The 20,776-nt window shown below is 41.3% G+C and overlaps 1 protein-coding gene across 1 annotated transcript in view; it reads left to right on the top strand.

Annotated features, from left to right (window-relative positions):
* The first annotated feature begins 319 nt into the window (after positions 1-319).
* LOC147456284 (uncharacterized) overlaps positions 320-20,776 on the top strand; it is a 32,522-nt gene continuing 12,065 nt past the window's right edge. The window contains exon 1 of the mRNA XM_086513831.1: positions 320-1,349. Coding sequence (XP_086369957.1) covers positions 320-1,349 — 1,030 coding nt within the window. The remainder of the gene's footprint in view (positions 1,350-20,776) is intronic.

The following is a 20,776-nucleotide window of genomic DNA, read 5'->3' on the forward strand; positions in this document are numbered from 1 at the left end:
ACAAAGTTCTCCCTCGGCTATGGCAAACCTTACACTTTACATGGCTAACCTTGCACCATATCTCAAATGGATCTATTCCCCTCTCACCTAAAAGTCACCCTACTCCAATAGAGCTTCAATTCCTCTACCTTTGCAGGAGGACTTAGCTTGATTTTGGGTAAACTTGCATTGTATTGTTTGGTCTTAGCTTGATTTTGGGTAAGCTTGCATTGTATAGTTTGGTCTACTGCACGCAACACTTTACACCCTTTTCCACTTGGGCCCACACTTATTAACCTAACCCACCTCATCGACAACACATTTTATCACTTACCCTACCATGGATAACCTTAATACTCCGCAATTACCACCGGCAACCCTCACTTTGGATTCGGCTTTGACCGGTTTGGCGGCACCCCCCACACCCTCCCTCCCCGGTTTTGTCTCGGCCACCACGGTTCTTTTGGCGGAAACCTCGTCTAGTCTTGTGCCTCCAACGCACACACCCACCGGTAACATCGTCGCAGTACCGGACAACCCGCATGCTTTGAATCATTATGAGCATATCACAGAGGAATTGAAAAAACTCCCCGAAGATTCTTTTGACTTCTCCTCGGTGCTTGCCAAAAATGACCTAACCCACAACCGTTTTAATATAGCTTTATCCTCCACCATCGACGCACCTCTTGTTTTCGAAAAGCCAAAGGTTTCCTCTTCAATCTACCCCTCCACCAATTTGGCATCATTACCACAACTCAAGAAGCCGGTGGATTTTGAGGTGATTCTCTCTAATTCTATTTTAGAATTCAAGAAGCTACACGGTAAATTAAAAAGAGCTAAAAGTTTCTTGGCACATCTCAATGAGTTACTCCGTAACCAAAAAGCTCCCAATAGCCTTTGTATCAAACCTCCCAAGCTTACCATTGATGATTCACAAACCCAAGCTCTTCTCAATACCAAGCTCACCTCACTCACTATACATTTCCAACTTGATTCCACACAAGCTCTCATCCAAGCACAAACTCTACTCATAAAAAACCTCCAATCTTATCTTGATGGCTACCATGCACTTGTTGAAGAACGCCTCAATGATCTTAACAATAGGCTTCTCTTGATTTCCATTCCACTATTGTCAAAACATGATTGGAGTCTTAAGCTTAAAGAATGGAAAACCACCTCTCTCAACCTCTTCCTCTTTGAAATCCAAACCTACATCTTGAATGCCCATCTAACCTCTACCAAGGAAGAAGACGCCATACTTGCACGCAAAAGATCTATCAATGCATTGGAAGAGGAGGTCTTTTCCCTTTCCAAAGAACAAACTATAAAAGAACTCGTGGAGCAAGTGGTGGCGGATCACTTAGGTTCAAGTAACACCAAGGGGCACTTAAATGCAAGTCACACTAAACCGCATTTCCCCCCCTCCTCTTCCCCATGTAAACCCTATCCCCCTCCCAAAAAACCCTTCCATCCCACACAAAGAACCTTCAACCCCCCTTCCAAAAAACCATTCCAATCCCCTAGACCCTCTACCTACCCTCAACCTTCTCCATTGGAACCTCAATCTATAGCTCCTAAACCATCTCAAGGCCCAACCAACAAACGAACTTTAGAACCTCCCCACCAAGCATCTCCTCCCTATGTAAAAAAACCCCACTACACCTACCATTGCAATGTACCTTCTAATCCAGTCTACCCTCTTAAACCTATTAGCCCCCCGCACCCTACCATTTCCCACCCCAATATCTCTCCTCTCACTTCCTCTTCCCACAAGAAAACTTTTTTTCAAAAGAGCACCCCCCACTACAATGCAAAGCACTCGGGAAAAGGAAGAGGGAGGACGGATTAGGGCGCAAGCACCCCACTACATGGGTGAATCTTTGGATCACCAACACCGCCGCTGCATCACCACTTGACAAAGATTACCTCGAGCTCCCAACCCGCAAAGGACGTTTGAGAAGGAAGTATTGGCTACCCCTTGTAAATCCTCAACACTACAAACTTCTCCTTTTTGGTAAGCTTAAAACCCGCTCTTTGGAGCTTGGCATTTCCAACTTTAAAGTACATCACCTTTCACCTAAAACTCTCTCCCTCCGTGAAAATCGATGCTTAGCTTTAGGTTTAAAATACATCTCTCCCCCTTCAAACCCTTCACCCGCTTCTCTTCTTAACGCTCATACCAAAATGGCCAGAGAATTCAAAATAAAGTTTTTCTTCAAGAATCATCCAACTCTACCACCCTCTCCTTTCAAAATACGAAACCCCCTTTGGAAGCCGCCCTTGCAAAACCCAGCTCTCAACCAAATCTTACTCACTAACCATTTTAACCTAAACCTTATTTTAAACTCTAATTTCTTCCCACCCTCTAAAACTCCCCGTTTTGTCATTCAAGCCTTAAATAGCCTCAAATTGGATCCTTCCATTGTCATAAAACCTGCCGACAAAAACCTAGGCTTGGCCATACTACCTTTGGATTGGTACGAAAGCAACGCTCTCACTCACCTCAATGATACCTCCACTTACGAGCCTTGCCTCTCCATCCCCTTTCCCTTTATTGCTTCCCTCCTCTCCTCCATTACCAGCCAATTTCTGACGTTACCTACTTTGGATCGTAACTTCATCCTCTCGCCCCTTGACAAGCAACTTAAAGCCTGCCCCATCTATTTCATCCCTAAACTGCACAAACCCTCCCTTGTCTCACGGCCTATTTGCTCCTATAAAGGCTATATCTTTGAAAAAGCTTCCACTTGGCTTCACTTACAACTCTTTCCTATCCTCCTCACCTTTAAACAAAATCTTAAAAACTCGCTCACCCTCATCCAGGACCTTAACAATCTCCCCCTCCCACCCAATACCCTACTCTTCACCTTTGATGTAGAGGCCCTCTACCCTAGTATCCCAATCAAGCATGGCCTTGCGGCGCTCAAATCCTCCCTTTCTACCCACTTTGACCCTCTCAAAACCCACTTTATCCTCTCTCTTGCGGCGCTCATCTTGTCACACCACTACATTACCTTCAAAGGTAGGTTTTGGAAACAAGTCAAAGGCACCGGTATGGGCTCCAATTTTGCCGTAGTATATGCATGCCTCTTCTTATGCCATTTGGAAGCCTCTTATTCCCTTTTGAATAGTACTAACCTTCTCTACTTCAAGAGTTATGTAGATAATGCCTTTGGACTATGGATTGGCTCTAAGGCCTCCCTCACCTCTTGTCTGAATGATTATGGAAAACCACTTCAAGATCACATAAAAATCTCTAGCCACATCTCTCCCAACCATGCCACTATCCTCGACATAGGATTTTTTAAAGGAGCAAAGTTTTCCTCATCAAGCCTTTTATACTCTCACTGCCACCAAAAACCCTTAAATGCCTATATTTACATCCCATGGATCTCGTGGCACCCTACGCACTTAAAAGTGGCTTTCATTATTGTAGAACTCAAAAGATTTATCATTAGAGAAAGCTCCTTGGAAGGTTTTATTGCTATCCAAAATCTCTTCTATCAACGTCTTAGGACAAAAGGATATCCACCAGGACTTCTTCTTTATGTGTTCAAAAAAGTCACCTATCAAAATCGCACCTCCCTCATGGAGCCCACTCTTCGACTTAAAAAACCACCCCCCATAACCTTCAAGTTACCTTTCACTCCCTCCACCAGAAGGCTATCAACATCCCTTTGTATCAGCAACCCTATCGCTCCGGCTTGCCAATACAACCCCTCACTCATGGTTCTACCTAGACCCACCATCTGTTGGACCTCTGGGCCCAGCCTCCATAGCATGCTTGTACATACTCTGCACCACCTGGGAAGACTTACATAACTCTTTGAATGGGCTACAGGTTCCCCTTTTGGCTTGCCACACATCTTTGACAAAAATATATATTTGGAAATTTCTGTTTTGCTTCGATACCCCTACCCTTTAAAATAGGGGACCCCGTTTTTTAGGCCCCTCCCTTCTACTTTATCCCTTACCTTGTGCACACCTACCGTTCTACTTTATCCCTTATCTTGTTCACACCTACCCATTTTGTCCCCCCTCGGGCGCTCTTTACGTTCTTCTTCCCCCCCCCCCCCCCCCCCCCCCCCCCCCCCCCCCTCTCATCACCACTTCTGTCTCCCTTATCTAGGGAACTCACCTTAGCTAATTAAACCCCACCAATACCTTACCTACCTCTTTCTGCACCCCTTGTTAAATCATAAGCCAACTCCACCTACCAATACACCTTTGGTTTGCTAGCCCCATAAAATTTTCTTTGGTCTACTAGCTTCATGAAAAATATAAAATGGATATTAAAATCCTTTTATGTTCCCCTAAATCTGGACCTTTCTTTTCACCCTCTATCTCCTCACTAGCTTGGGTATCACATCACCATCATCTTCAAAAAACATAACTCTATTGGGTACAACATGTCTACCGTAACTCTTTCACTTTGTACTTTTGTACACTACCATTAACTCACTTGTCCCTAACTCTTCCACCCTAACTCTTTCCTATGTACACTTGTACACCACCCTAACTCTTCCCTATGTACACTTGTACACTACCATTAACTCCCTTTTTCCCCCAAAAATCCACCTCAAGCTGCCCCTATATAAATCCCCATTCACCTCCTTCACCTGTATATGAAAACTCACACCACTGATGAGCTCAGTATGAGCGAAACGCGTTTGGTGTCCCATCTTCTCTACCTAAATCACCCCTCAACCGCCCCATGTATCCCTACGTACTTTAAGGATATTCAACGTCCCACTGTTCTTTTTGTCTCTCTATACTTGGAGTCGTTTTGCACGCTTTCTGACGTTTTTATCTTATAAAATGTGTGGTATGCCAAAAGACAAAGTATGAGAGGGGGAAGCAACCTAGATTGCTCCAACCTCTGCCAATTCCTAACTCACCATGGGAGAGCATATCCATGGATTTTATCTTTGGATTGCCTAGGTCCAGCCATCGGAATACGAGATTATGGACAATAATAGACAGGTTTAGCAAACAAGCACATTTTATACATGTCAAAAAGACTATTAAGGCACACCTAATGACAACCCTCGTCATATCCCAAATTTTTAGACACCATGGTTTGCCAACATCAATAGTGTTGGATAGAGATCCTCCAATGACCAGTAAGTTTGGAAGGGTCTCTTTAAGAATCTAGGTACTAGGCTCAATTTCTCTTCGGCCTATCACCCACAAACGGATGGCCAAAGTGAAATAGCTAACCTTACAATTTTAGATCTACTTGAGGCCTATGTTACCGAAGTAGATCAACGTTCACAATGGAAAAAGTACCTACCTCTTGTAGAGTATACGTACAACAACATTGTCCATACTACTAAGGGGGAGGCACCTTTTGAAATCATTGAAGGAAGACCAAAAAATCCCTTGCTACTTAAGGTACATGGGAAGATCTTCGTTGTCGATGAGAATAGCCGAGACCTACAAGAATCTTTCCAAAAGATTAAGGAGACTATATCTATCTCGCAACAAAGGCAAAAGGCCGCTGCTAACAAGCAGAGAAGGGCCTTATCTTTGAAGGAAAATGATCGGGTCCTACTCAGATTTTCCAAGACTCGATTGAGGCAAACTACGAGCAAAAATCCTACAGGCCATCGAAAGTATCATGCTAAACTAGCAAAAAGATACTATGGTTCTTTTCAAATCCTAAAACCAATCAATGAGATGGCCTATCAACTCAAGTTTCCCAACCGTTGGCTCATTCACAATGCTTTTCATGTGAGCCTAGCTAAGCCTTACAAAGGGAAGCCACCACAAGAACCATTCATTGAGGACCCGCCTGAGATCGAAGATTAAGAAGAGGTGCTTCAACCCGTATCGATTCTTCGACATGAAGACAAGATACTAAGACATGGTAAGATTATCCGACGATATCTTATTAAGTTCAAAAATTATCATTTTGAAGATACTAGATGGATGCAAGGAACACAAATTAAGGATAGTATGAACCTTGTCAATGCTTACAATGCTACATTAGAGTAAGCAAATATAAATACCTTTTAAATGAATTTTTTTTTCTTATAAGAATACTCTTTTTATTGTGCAAAAATTTAAGTAGTATGCATGCTTAGAATCATGTTTGTGATGACGATGTCTCTCAAACACCAAGTAGAATTTGTCACTCTACTTTGGGAGTATGATATGGACTCAAGAGCAGACATTCTTGCGGCAAGGCAGATAAGTCTCCCAAATGGATTAATCATACATTTTAAAATGATGTTGTAGGGTAAAAAGGGATCCTCTATCCGCTAAGAAACATAGACTAATGACGAAGGCTTTATCTTCTCTACCTCATAGTCAAGGACGACTACGATTCCAAGAGAGAGATAATGTCATAAAATCTTATATCTAACTAACCCAAATTCTTTTATCATATTAAATGGATCATTTAATGTGGGAAAATAAAATGGAACAAGAGTTATAATATAGACATGTGCTTTTAGATTTATCTCAGCACGAGATCCAAATGGGAGATGGTCTAAGCAAAGAGAAATGCCAGCTAATGGAGCTTAAAGGCCTTAGGGTTAGCTTCATAAAAGACCTAAAAAGGTTAGTGCTAAAATTCCTTAGACCTACAACCTTAGGCAAGCTAGGGCTGAGATTGAGGTGGGGACCCAGCCCAAGCTTGAGGTGCTTGTCGTGCTTGTTGACTAAGGTTCTTGAGGTGCTTATTGTGCTTTTTGAGTAAGGTGCTTGAGGTGCTTGTCATGCTTGATCATTAAGGTGCTTGTCATGTTTTATGACTAAGGTGCTTGAGGGGTTTCATGACTAAGGTGCTTGAGGGGTAAGGTGTTCCAAAGTCAACATGGATCCCTACACAAGGGGGAGCGATCCCTACAAGTAGAGGCAAGAGAGAAAATACACACACTCTCACTCAAGGAAAGACAAGTCCAAAGAGGCAACAAGGACACATGTCAAACTCCTCCCCATGTTGCCCTCATAAGGTGCCTAAAGCCTATTGGTTGACATCTAAAGGAGTCCAATGAGAATTTAGTTTACTCAATTAAATTTTCAGGCATTATTCAAGTCCTCTCTCTCAAAGGGGTACCCTTGTTGCTTTTTATGCACAAAGCTTGTGATGGGCCATGCTTGAGGAGTTCCAATCATTTGCAAGCTTGAGCTAGAAGAGGGGGTAGACCCAAGCAAGGAGGGGGGTAGCTTGACCATATACCCTCTCTCTCACACTCACACACACTCTCATGCTCATGGTGTGTTGTGCAAGAACTCCATCACCTTCTCCAAGCTTGAGAAGTTGAGAGCCTACACCAACAAGTCTTGGCTAGGGAATGCAAATACAACCAAGAGCCATGCTTCAATGCTATGCTAGACATCTTCTTTATCTTCATTACTATGCTACTATGCTAAGCTAAGCTCTATGAGTAATGGTATGAGAGTACACTACTTCTTTCTTGTATGTTACTTCTTATTCCTCTTCCCTACCCTCATTTCCTGCTAGATCTCTCCACCTTTGAAGGTGTTTGACGTCTTGGGACTAAGGCCTGGGATAAGGTAATGCTTTGGTAAGATAGTTAAGGGAATAATCTTGGTGCATGAAGCTTTCCATATTCATTGCACCAATGAGGTATCAAGGAACATCAATCTTGTATTGTACCAAGTCTCTCTACATGGGAGAATCTATAATACAAAAGCCTTTTGGAGGGGGGACCGGTAAATCCAGTCCTGAACTGTTGTCAAATTTCTCTCTCTCTCTCTCTCTCTCTCTCTCTCTCTCTCTCTCTCTCTTACAAGGATTGTTTATGCCAAGCTAATTAGGTTTAATGTTCATTTTGCTACCTTCAATCAATTACTCTTCTTATGCGGTACTATGGTACTATGCAGGCACATGGCATAGTACCCAATTTCCTACTTTTCTATAAAATGCATAGTATCAAACTGGATCCCTAGTACCAAGATGGATGTGAATCCTCTTAAATTCTTGTTTGGTCCAATCATCTTGCTTTTTCAAGGTACTCAAATACTAACCTATGAGTAACCACTCTCTTTCATACATAAGGAAGAGAATGGAGTCTAGGAGGGCCTCTTTATTTGGCAGTTTAATGGAGTCAAACCTTTAGTATTAAGAAAGCAATCAAATGACAACTTTTGAATTCAAACAATTAAAACGGCTAGTTCATTTGAATTCAAATTTTCCCCCCAAAATGAAATTGAAAATCTAGTGGCAAAAGTATGTCATGTAACATATCTGTGGAAAGAGCGGCGCGTAGATTCTAGATCTATAATCTCTGCTCAAATCGGAGATCATGTGTAGGAGTTACGGAAGGCCGAAAACCATAAATTTTTCCTCCCGCTTTTTGGGAGAAAAAGTGCATCCTTTGACCACCCTTACACACCCACCATTCTTGCACACATGGCATGTATGTATTCGTCCAAATGTTAATCACCTCCATAATCTCATGGCAAATAAAGAGGCCCTCCTAGACCCCATCCTCTTCCTAATGACATATCCTCTTCAAACCATTGGAGTGAACTTACACAGCATATATGGTTATCCTTAGTATGAAATATGGTGTATAACTTTGTTCCTACATCATCAATCTCATCCACCGTATCTTCCTTGTTTACAACTGGATTATGTTTCCCTGCAATATGCTTGAATTTTGGATTCAAGAACTTGATGTATGCAATCCAATTAAATATAAAAATATCAAGAGTTGAACAACTTGTGATCATTATAAGAAGAGGCAAGCAATCCATTTCCACAATCTCACATGCTCCAATCAAACACTCCTTATCAATTTATGACTCGGACGCCTTATGGTTGATTTGGGTGTTGGACAAGACACAACCAACATCATCTACATTGACAGCCGGAGCACATTGGCAGTTACAAGTAGCCCAGTTTTTCATGCTCGCACAAAGTACATTGAGGTGCATTATCACCATGTCAGAGAAACTCTCAACAGGGAAGATCAACTTAGCTTATGTGCCGACATATGTGTATCAGTGTAGAGATCCGCACTTGGACACACACACTCTCTCTCTAGCGTTTTGTTGTTGCTAGCATTTTGTGTGTGCCCCACATTCTCTCTCGAGCGTTTTCTGTCACCTCTCTCTCTCTCTCTCTCTCCCCGGTATTTTCTCCCTTAGCAATCCCTCTTCCTACAGCTAGCGCTCCCTCATCCTTGTGCACACCCTCTCAGTGTGGCATTGCGTGCAGTGAGTTCTCGTGCCCATTCGGTAGGGGATACACGCTAGGAGCTTGACGACAAGGATCCACCGTGATAGATACAAGATCTATTGGTTGCCCGATACGGAGAGGAGGTTTTCTCACAGTTGCAGACAAGTTCAACCTTTTTTGTTTCACCTTTGACACAATGATACAAGGAAGTCAAGTGCTTCATTTGTGATAAGGCAAGACATGTGTCAGCACGTTGTCGTACTTCGGGCGATAGAGGAAAGAAGGAGATTTCCACGGCTCATGAGAAGCCATAGAATAAGAAATCAAATTGGAAAGTCTAGCAGATGAGTCCTATGCATAGTTTGAGGGAAAGTGTGAGATCAAGCGGCGCTCATTTTCTTCAATGGGGGCCAAAGAAACTTCATATCATCAGAGTTGGCTTCCACATAAAAGTAAAGGCTCAAGAGACGGACCATATATGGATGCATCATTGGCATCATCTGGCCATGAGGTTGAAGTTGCTCCCTTGACATGAAAAATGTTTTGATATTCATGGATATGTTGGACGAGAGGACTTTCACATAATGTCCTTGGAAGGTTGTGATGTCCTCCAGGGGATACCATGGCACTACAAAAACAAAGTTGTGATCAAAATCTTTAATAAACAGCTTCACATCACTAGTAGAGGAAAGGATATGGTAATTGATGTTAAACATAAGGGCGAAGTAACAAAATTAACTCTTTCTTTTCACTTGGTTGTTGCCGGTGAAAAGTCTCCAAGTGAAAGAGAATCAAATTTGTCTTCTTTAGAAAAAGATCAATTAAGAGTTTCTCAAGCAATTTTTCAAACAATCTTCAAGGAAAATTGCTCAAGCCTTCCAATAAGCTAATACGATGGGAAAATTTTCATTTTCATATGAGGGCAAGAAGTTCATACGAGGGATCGATATGCTACTAACCCAAACTTTGAGAGCGTGATAGAGATCCAGGTTTTACTCTCAAGGATGGGTTTCTCATGAGGAGAAACAAGTTGTGTGTTACATTGGCACTTCGGCAAAAGGTGTCGGTAGAAAGACATTGCCCACCCATGGGGCATAGGGGCATTGAGGTGACATTGAAGGCGGTTGATGCCTACTTCTACTAGCCTCACTCAAGTTGGATGTGACCAGTTTTTCCCATGATAATAGGATTGCATGGTTTTCCACAAAGTAAAGTATGGCAAGCATAAGTCACCATGACTTCTACTACATTTTCCGATCCCAGATCGTCCACTCCCGATACGCAACAAAAATCTTTGTTCATTCGATCAATTTTGGCTATCCATGATGAAATCCAAGCATGATAGACAAACTCAGATTTCTCCATGTGTAAGTGTGTGAGAGTAGCTCTAGTATCTCACACTCTTATCTCTCCCTAAAATGCATCTTGAGGAAACTCCTATAGTTTATGAAGAATGCAAGCCGTCCTGTCATGCAAGTCTCTCTCCCCCTGGAAAAGATATCCCCTCATCAAGGTGCTTACCTCACGATATAAGCCATCGGACACACTAATGCACGATGCCAATCTCAAGGTAGGGTCCTATGTGACATGGCATGTCCTAACTTGTAGAACCTGATCGTGGTGCCGAGGGTAAAGGGGCCAATATAAGGCCACCTAACGGAGGGAGCCTAGATCTCCAGTCTTCGAGCTCAATTATAACCAGTCAGTAGCTCATTTGATTCGCCTCCTCGAGAGCTTTTCGAAAATTTTGATCTCAACTTTTTTGACGATTGGAACCAAAAGTTACAATTCCATTTGTGCATTTCCGTGTAACAAAAATGGGTGTGAAAAAGAAGACACACCAACCCCAAAAGAAAGACATGGGTGCCAACAAAGCTTAAAGTCACCCATTGCCTAATCAAAGGTATCATTTAAAATAAAATGAACGTTGAGCATCCTTTTCAATTACACAAAGTGGGTCCAACTTTGTCTTATTATTGGGGGTGTCATTGTCCTGTCTTTGGGGGGTGGTTTTTTATTGGCCCCTTTACCCTAAACCTTTAGCAGATTAGCTTGGGAGCACTGCAAGAGAGAGGACCCTCGGACATTGTACTCTTGTGAAGCGATAATAAAAAATACAAAAGAGGGAGCCAGTCTTTATGGCTAGTGCATTTGGAAGTAGAACTTCACCGCTTCGTGTCGACTCTCCTCTTCTCTCTGTCTCTCTATTTCAAGTTTTGTTCATTTGTTTACAGATCAAGAGGCATTTGACCAAATCATCTATAATGTTTGCCCCCAATGAAACATCCCGAATGATTGAACTTGGAATACAACATCCGTCTAGGGGCTCTAGCAATATGAAAATGCATATGCAAGGATATTGATGCATGATCCGATAGTATCTTGGAAGGCCAAACGAACACCTTCCCTCCATGAGAAGCAGTCCAATAGTCTACATAAAAGCTATTTAATCTCATGATCAACCTACCATTCATGACTAATCCAAAGACCAAGGAGAATGTGAAAAAGGAGCGTGTCAATCTGCCAGAATTTAAATTCTGGAGGCCAATCACTACATCCACCAATATCAAAGCAAGATCAAACACACTTTAGAAAGAAATTACATTATTGGAGGTGCATGCCCAAGCATATGCATGCTTGTTTTTACTCTCAACACCTTCCAGTGGGCTACATTGTTAGCTTGGCAGTTTACATCTCCCTCCTCCTAAGATTTTTCATCCATGACAAAGAAATGCAAATTTTCGTCAAGCAACGGTTTCTCCCTCCCCAACGTATCTTGGAGGATGAGTTTGTCAATCTCAAGCAGAGAGATATGACCGTATTGAGTTACTCCAACAAGCTACTCAATTGTGGCTCAACAAATAGAATCTACAGATAGAGAAAAGCTACGAGACTTTAGTTGAGAATTGGATGTCTCAATCAAGTACGATGTCAAAAACCTCAAACTAGCAACGGAAGCTTTGGCATTAGCATAGAACAAGGAATTGGAGCTTAACAATGGTAAGCCAAAACAACCAATAAGTGGCACTTCCTCACAACAACCAAATGGGAAGAGTCAAACCAACAAAATTGTGAAGCCAAACCTTCCCAGCAAGTCAAAGATGACTCCCGACAAGAAACCACAAGCGGGAGTAATCAATGTACCTTTCACCAAAAGAGAAAAAGGCCTACATGGCTGCTTTGAGTGCGGGCATCGAAAGAAAGAATGCACAAAATGGAAGGAACAACAAAAAGCCTCCACTTTTGCAGTCGCATCAGCCCCAGCTCCACATAGTTGTGACATGCTTTTTGGGAATCCGTAGTTTGCTACTCACATCCCATTAATAGATACCAAGTCAAGCACCTTCTTCATCACCAAAGGTGTGGCTACCCCAAGCACTCACTTGTGACATGAGTACATTGGGTATCCCAATCATCTCATATCTGCAAGAAAAAGGAGGCATTCTGAAGGGAGATGAATGTGCAAAATTGGATGTTCGGGTTTCTTCGACACATTTCGCATCTTCAAACAGCAAAGAGATATGCTCAATACATGGATTTGACACCACCCCAATTCAATCAGATTTGAAAGCACCTTTCCCAGTCAGCTTATTCCTAGTGCAACACCACCCAGCCAATTTCCCTACCACTTATCAAAGGCATTAGAAGGGGAGTTGGAGACACATTTCATAGACCACCTACAGGCTAAATTTATTCTTCCATTATCCTCACCATTCAGAGCACTCGTCCTCTTCAAATTGAAGAAGGAAAAATAAGCCTCACTATGTGTTGACCATAGAGTATTAAACAAGTTGACAATCAAGAACACATTCCCCATGCCCCACATTGAGTACATTTTGGAGAAATTAGATGGTGCAAAGTTCTTATTCAAGATCGACTTAAAGAGTGGCTACCACCAAATTTGGATTTTTGAAGCTGACCTTCCAAAACGAGCTTTTAGAAAAAAACGCCTTTGGCCTCACACGATCTCCATGGTCATTCTACAAACCATGTCCCAAGCATTTGTGGTGCTTATTGGGAAGTGTGTCTTCATATTCTTAGATGCTGTCTTGGTCTTTTCAGCAACATATGAGCAGCTTTGTTGGATGTGGAGAAGGTTCTTCATATTCTCAAGGAAAGGCGATTCTACACCAACTCCAAGAAGAGCACCTTTCGGGTACAAGAGGGTTCATACCTTTGTCTCATCATCAATAATAATGACATCAAATTGGATATCAATTAGATTAAAGCCATTTTATCTAGGGAAATCTCCCACTCTGCACATCAAAATTGCTCTTTTGTGTTCTTTGTTAGGGCTATGACAGGCGAGCGACGGGCACATGCAGAATTTTCCAAAAATAGTAGCACCACCTACAGACTTACTCACGAGATGCAAGACAAAGCACCAAAAAGTGACAGTTACGGGAAAGTATCTTGAGGCTTTCTATGTGCTCTAGAAGCTAGCATCAGAAGCCCCAATTTTGAAGATTGTCTAAGAGCCTTTTGAGGTCATTACCAATGCTAATAACATAGCGATAAGTATAATACTACATCAAGATTCAAGACCCATGGACTTTTTCAGCAAGAAATTGGATAGTGCCCAACGCCACTAATTAGTTTATTGACAAGGAGGTTCGCAATCATTTTGGCTCTCAAGAAATGGAAGCACTTTCTGTATGGTAGAGAGTTCATAGTTAAAAGAGATCACCAAGCCATCAAACAACATCAAACCATGCCTAGCACTGATTAGAGCGTTCGTCAAGCCAGATGGAGCCACATATTTCGACAATCGGTGGCATGATAAGAGTATGTGCTCGGCAAGCACAACAAAGTTGCAGATGCTCTTAGGCCAAAGTCCAACATAGTAGAGACCATCCAACCAGCCAAAATCTTGGAGACTTAGGGCATGGATTTGGATAGTAAGAAAGCAAAGTATCCTAACTCTTCGACCTTGCATCACAGCAGGACAACGGGTGACACTCCTTCATGATTCTCATGACTCACTTGTTGGTAGTCATCATGGTATTAAGAGTACCTTGGAGAAGCTTGAGAGGTCATTCTTTTAGCCTAAATTGAGGAAAGATGTATATGACTATGTCCAAAAGTGTCAGATGTGTCAGAAGGTCAAGAGTCCTTATCATAAATCCGCAAGACTTCCTCAACCCGTAACTATTCCTGACGCCCTTTTCAAGATATCTTGATCCTTTTGTTGGACCCTCACATCTTAGCAAGAACACTATGTGCTTCACTATCAAGGACGATGGAAAAATCATTTGCCATTAGTACAAGCAGCTGTGAATGATAACTATTCATCGAGTATCAGACAAACTCCATATGAAGCAGCTTTTGGGAAAAGTTTTTCTTCATCCATTGAGGTCAATTGTGTGGTTGAGTCTTATTTGAAAATTGTGATTCAATCAAAGACAAAATTGCCAAAGCTCAAGAGGCCTACACTCGCCAAACTAACAAATCCCATAGGGAATTAAATTACAAAGCAAGGGATTGTGTGTATCTCCAGACTACGAAGAAAAGATTGGCAAAGTAGGTAAAAGATCCCCAAAATTGTCTTTCTATAGCTTCATTCCCTTTCCTATCATCAATGAAGTTTCATTTCAACAAAGGCTTCCTCCATCATGGACGATGCATAATGTCTTTAGTTGAAACCATAAATTGGTGAACTCCTTGAAGAAATGCCCAACAGACAACATTCAAAAGTTTTAGACAAAGTAGAAGTCATCAAGCTGGAGCAAATCTTGCCTCATCAATGGAAGCATGGTTCACAAAGGGTAGAGATAGTTCCTCACACAATTTTGAGATCAGGGGACACATGAAGAAATTTGATTGGACCCAGAATTCTTCTTGGAATACCCACATTTGTTGGTGGACTTCTGCATTGGAGCATTGTACCAGTTTCTCTATACAATAGTTGTAGGTTAGGTAACATTGCGTTACCATCCACATCTCTCTCTCTCTCTCTCTCTCTCTCTCTCTCTCTCTCTCTCTCTCTCTCTCTCTCTCTCTCTCTCTCTCTCTCTCTCACCACGAAGAACACAATTCAGCTTGTTGTCCATTGCTGTTTGCATCGACTGTCCGCTATCCAGCCAACCAAACAGTCAGCCCGCTTGGGATGAAGGTGTTTTGGGGAGATAGCGCGTCTTTCGAAAATGGAGACCAAGAGTAGCTCACCCGTGTGCAAGTCTCCCTTGACGGTAACGAAGGCAACATTCATGGTCACAAACAAGAGGATAATACAGGTGGATAAAGAGATGAAAGAGTGGAAAATGGAGATAGGATGATGGTGGAAAAAAAAGGCCAACCTCATTTAAATGGTCTTCAACGAGGGGAAGATATGGAAAAAGGATAAAGAAGACTTTCAGGACAAAGTCCAAGCGCTCCAGGAGGAAGTCTCAGCCCTCAAGCGAGAGGTTGCAGAAATTAGAGCGGGGAGAAGAAGGAGAAATCCAACCCTTGATGATAGAAGAACTCAAAGTCATCAAAGAACAAGGGCGGAAGATCAAAGAAGAAGAGAAGCAACATGAGGCAAAGACGTCATCGTGGGTAGATGTAATCACGAAAACATAGAAGAAGGTGGTTGAGGCCAAGAAATGGATAGAAGTCGCCAAGAAAGCAAAAGAAAGAAAACCAACAAGCATCCCCACTCCCACAATCATCGACATGACCCTAGAGGAAGAGCAAAGGAGGAAGGGTAGAGCTTTATATGTATGAGTGACCGGTCTAAAAGATTGTGATGATGTGGAGGGGGAAGTCAAAGAACTTCTAACTTGATGGGTAGTGAGGACACTCACACAAAGGCATGGAGATTGGGGAAGAAGAGAGAAGGAAATGGGAGACTTCAAAGGAGAGAGCATTGATCCTTCGGTTCCTTTCCATGGAAGCAAAGACGATTTCTTGAAGAAGCATCCTACACTAAAGAAGATGGGGATATTCCTTGGGTAAGACCTTACACTCTCACAGCTTCCTCATATGCAAGAAGTCATGCTTGAGATAAGGATAGCCCAAGAGAAAGGAAAATTGACCTTCTATAGAGAAGGACAAGTGGTTATTGTGGAGAGGCACTCCGCATGATGGTGCGAGACCTATGGGACCACACTCAATGTTACTACTTGGAATTGTAATGGATCTATACACCTCGATGTGGGTGCTTTTAAGGATAGTTTCACTGCAAGGGACATCATCTTCTACTCTAAGACACATCAGGTCCCTTGGCAATCTATGCTACATGTCAACAGATACAGATGGGAGACAACCTGCAGACAGGAGACTCGATCAAAGCACAAAGGATGGGGCTCAGGGGGAGTGGAAGTTTTATTCAGGGAGGAGTTGTAACCATTGCTACATATAGCCCGCTGATAAATATAGCCCGCAGGGATGAGCACGCTAGGTACATGTGGGTGAGATTGAGGACAGAGACAGGCAGATACCTCTACATTGTTATTTTCTACTTTCCTCTGAGTATGGCAGTTTATGAACCACCTAGAGGACAATCCCCCTTTTCTACTTTGAATGATGAAAATATGAGCGTTATCTATCGATGGTGACATTAGCATCGTAGGGGGTGGATGCATGAATACGTGGACCAAAAACCTTGTCCCGGACAGAGGTTTTATAACCGGTACATAAAACCATCTATATTAGTTCAATTCGATATATTCTTTTGAACAAATTTTTAATTAAATATAGAATTTCCACACCTTTTTGTTAAATATAGAAGACGGCTCTGTATCTCTTAACTATGCACATCAGCTAGCTCTTTACACCATTACTATTTCCACACCTCTTTTTCAAATATAGAAGACGGCTCTGTAGCTCTTAACTATCCACGTTAGCCAGCTCTTTGTCTTCCCGCTCTCTCGTTTTCCTGTCTCTCTCTAACTCTCTGTGTAGGAGCACAGATTGCTGTTTTACTTTGTAGGCCTATCACACATCTATTACTGTCATATACTACTCTTGCTCTCTGTAGGCCCATCACCTCGCTCAATCTCTCCCTCTCTAGCATGGAGCAAGAATCTCACACTGTATGTGACTGCTCTCAGCCTCACTGTGAACTGTGTGCTAGGTATGCTGTTGATGCGGTCAAGGAATATCATGCTAGGAGAAAGAGAGAGAAGTGTGCTAAGAACAAGCTTGACTAGGTAGCACTTGAGGAAGATAATGATCAAAATGGTGCTGATGATGCAAAGCGTCAAAGACTTTGCAATGACCTTGTTATGCTCTTCAATCGGCGTACAAAGGCCCTCGATGTTGCATCACGCTCAGATATTTTGTGCAAGTTTGTCAATCATCCTTCTCTTGGAGACCTTGAAATTCCCAGGGCACAAACAACCTTCGTTGAAGCCATACGCAACACAATAGATGCAATCAAATTACCCAAGAGTGGACAGGAGCTCTTTCTTAAAAGGTTCATCACCACAATGCTTATGAATGTTGAGTGTACATCTACCTCAAAAGTGAATGTTTCAGCTGCATCTAAATTGCTAAATTTTCACAAGAGGAACTTCATAGTTGCAAAGAATCGGTTGAGGTCAGTAGGTGATGGAAATTTGCCAATCTCTTTGTGTGCTCGACAGCCCATGGATCGTGGTTTGATAACACCTGATGAGAAAGAGTTGATCTTCTCTTTTTGGATGTCTAACACTCGTGTTTCACCCAATAAGAAGGATGTGTGCAGAAAGCGTATTGGAAGAAATTCATATGTCAAACATCCTGTGCATCTTCTTGAACAATCTCAGGTAATGACTTGCTTCACTATATCCATTTTTGTTTTCTAATATTTGCATTCATGACCTATATTCAGTATAATTGGGTTGATAAGAGTGGATATGAAATCGGATATGAAGGAAGTTATAAATGGAAAAAAGGGGAATCTGTATTTGGTCCTAGATTAAGAGTAGATAAATATTGGATGTGAAGGAGAATATAAATGGAAACATACTTCTTATCATACGCGTATGTTTGCTGAAACATACGTTTGCATACGCATACTTTCACACGCGTATGATATGTATAAACAAACGGGACTAAAATTAAAAACCCCAAATTTCCTATCTATCATACTCTGCGAGTCTGCTCCTGCCTGCATAGCGTTCATAGTATGCCCTTCCTTGCTTCACAGCCTTGCCTCATCTCTTCCACATGGTAGTTGCTCCCCAATATTGACAAGTCCGAGTCAGCACTAGTAGCGAATTCAGTATGCAGGTTTGTGCTAGGTTCTCTGTGCTAGGTTAACCTAACCAGTTATGTAATAACTAATACCGATTTTAAATGAAAAAAATGGTTTACATAGCCAGTAGATTAATTTTAGCTGGTTAACACTTTTTTCCCACTAGTATAGAACTTGGTCAAGTGTATATATGTGGTATACTCTGCGAGTCTGCTCCTGCCTGCATAGCGTTCATAGTATGCCCTTCCTTGCTTCGCAGCCTTGCCTCATCTCTTCCACATGGTAGTTGCTCCCCAATATTGACAAGTCCGAGTCAGCACTAGTAGCGAATTCAGTATGCAGGTTTGTGCTAGGTTCTTTGTGCTAGGTTAACCTAACCAGTTGTGTAATAACTAATACCGATTTTAAATGAAAAAAATGGTTTACATAGCCAGTAGATTAATTTTAGCTGGTTAACACTTTTTTCCCACTAGTATAGAACTTTGTCAAGTGTATATATGTGGTATGTGAAAGATGTACTAGTTAACCCGACCAATTATGCACTTACTAATACCGGTTTGAAATGAAAAGACCGGTTATATAACGAGTAAATTAATTTCAACTGGTTAACACATTTTCACAATAGTTTACAGCTCGGTTAAGTGTATATGTGGTATGTAGTAGACATACTACATAACCAGTTATATAAAAACTAATAGCGGTTTGATATTACAATACCGGTTTACATAACCAGTAAATAGATTTAAAACCGTCTACACATTTTATGCCAGTAAACATCTTGGTCGAGTGTTCACATGTACTGTTTGTCATGCCAGTTAGGTAAAAAACTGGTTTACATAACCAAAGAAAAACTTTTAACACTTATTTCTCACTAGTATACATCGTGGTTAAGTGTTCACATGTACTGGTCGAGTGTTCACATGTACTGTTTGTCATGTCAGATAGGTAAAAGACATATCAGATTGAAAGGAAAATACTTGTTTACATATCCAGTAAAAAAAAAATTAACACTTATTTTTCACTGGTATACATAGTGGTTAAGTGCTCACATGTACTGGTTAGGTAAATAATATACCAGTTTTAAATGAAAAGATTGGTTTACATCATCAGTAAGAACATTTGAACTGGTTGACACTTATATACCACTGGTACGTACCAAGGACACGTGTTCATTTTTTTTAACACTTATTTCTCACTGGTATACATCGTGGTTAAGTACTCACATGTACTGCTTAGGTAAATAACATACCGGTTTTTAATGAAAAGATTGGTTTACGCCAGCAGTAAGAACATTTGAACTTATATACCACTGGTACGTACCAAGGACATGTGTTCATTTTTTTTAGCACTTATTTCTCACTGGTATACATCGTGGTTAAGTGCTCACATGTACTAGTTAGGTAAATAACATACCGGTTTTAAATGAAAAGACTGGTTTACATCAGTAGTAAGAACATTTGAACTGGTTGACACTTATATACCACTGGTACGTACCAAGGACATGTGTACATATGTACTGGTTTGCCTAACCAATTAAGTGAAAAAACATACTGGTTTGAAATAAAAATACTAGTTTATAGTAATGTAGCAGTTTTCTTCAAAGATAATAAAAACCTGCAGTTTTCTTAATGTTCTTTAACCATATATGTTTTTCATTGTAGGTGGAGCTCTTTCTCAACTTCAAAGAACAATACCCTGAAATTGTAATAAGGTAGCGTGCATTTGAGTACATGAAGCCATATTTTGTGCGGAAATTGAGAGATCGATATACTTGCTGTTGCGTTTCACATGTTCAAATGTCTTTCCTAAAGGATGCCATAAATCACATGCGAAGTTCTATATTCGGTCTGCATGGAAAAGCTTGCCAATGTCAATGCAACATATGCAAAGACAATGGTGGATGCAAGGCACCAAAAAACCCTATCAAGAGTGTAACAGCCTTATTGGACTCTATACTATGTCCAAAATCAGATACGTCCACCTTCCATGCCCTTGCCTGCTTGAGTGGTCAATGTAAAAGGTGTGGCCCGAATAAGTTAGATTTTTGTGTTGCAGAGGCTGCATTTATTGCTAAAAAGATTGTGGTGAAGATTTTTAAGGACCTAGAAGTAGGAATTGCGCGTGACGGTCAGAAGAAGAAAACGAAAGTCTTGTCGCATAAGGAAATATCATGCCAGGATCTCTCAGTCATGTTCAAAGACCATCTTAAGAAATACATAATGCATAATTTTGTGTATAGATGGCAAGCAGAACAATATAAGGAATGTATACAAAGCTTTCCAGAAGATGTTGTTGTGTCAGTTGTTGACTTTGCTAAAAATTATAGTTTCAAAGAACAAAATGAGATTCAGTCCATGCACTGGTATTCAAATCAAGTAACTATTTTTGTGTACTTAACATATTTCCGAATTGCAGGTAACGACATCACCCTAGATCAGTATTATTTCTTTTGTATTAAGCCTTCAATAATTTATGATTTTTAT

This window comes from Adiantum capillus-veneris, chromosome 6 (assembly GCF_014529385.1).
Source record: "Adiantum capillus-veneris isolate H3 chromosome 6, ASM1452938v2, whole genome shotgun sequence".
In the NCBI taxonomy this organism is placed as follows: Eukaryota; Viridiplantae; Streptophyta; class Polypodiopsida; order Polypodiales; family Pteridaceae; genus Adiantum; species Adiantum capillus-veneris.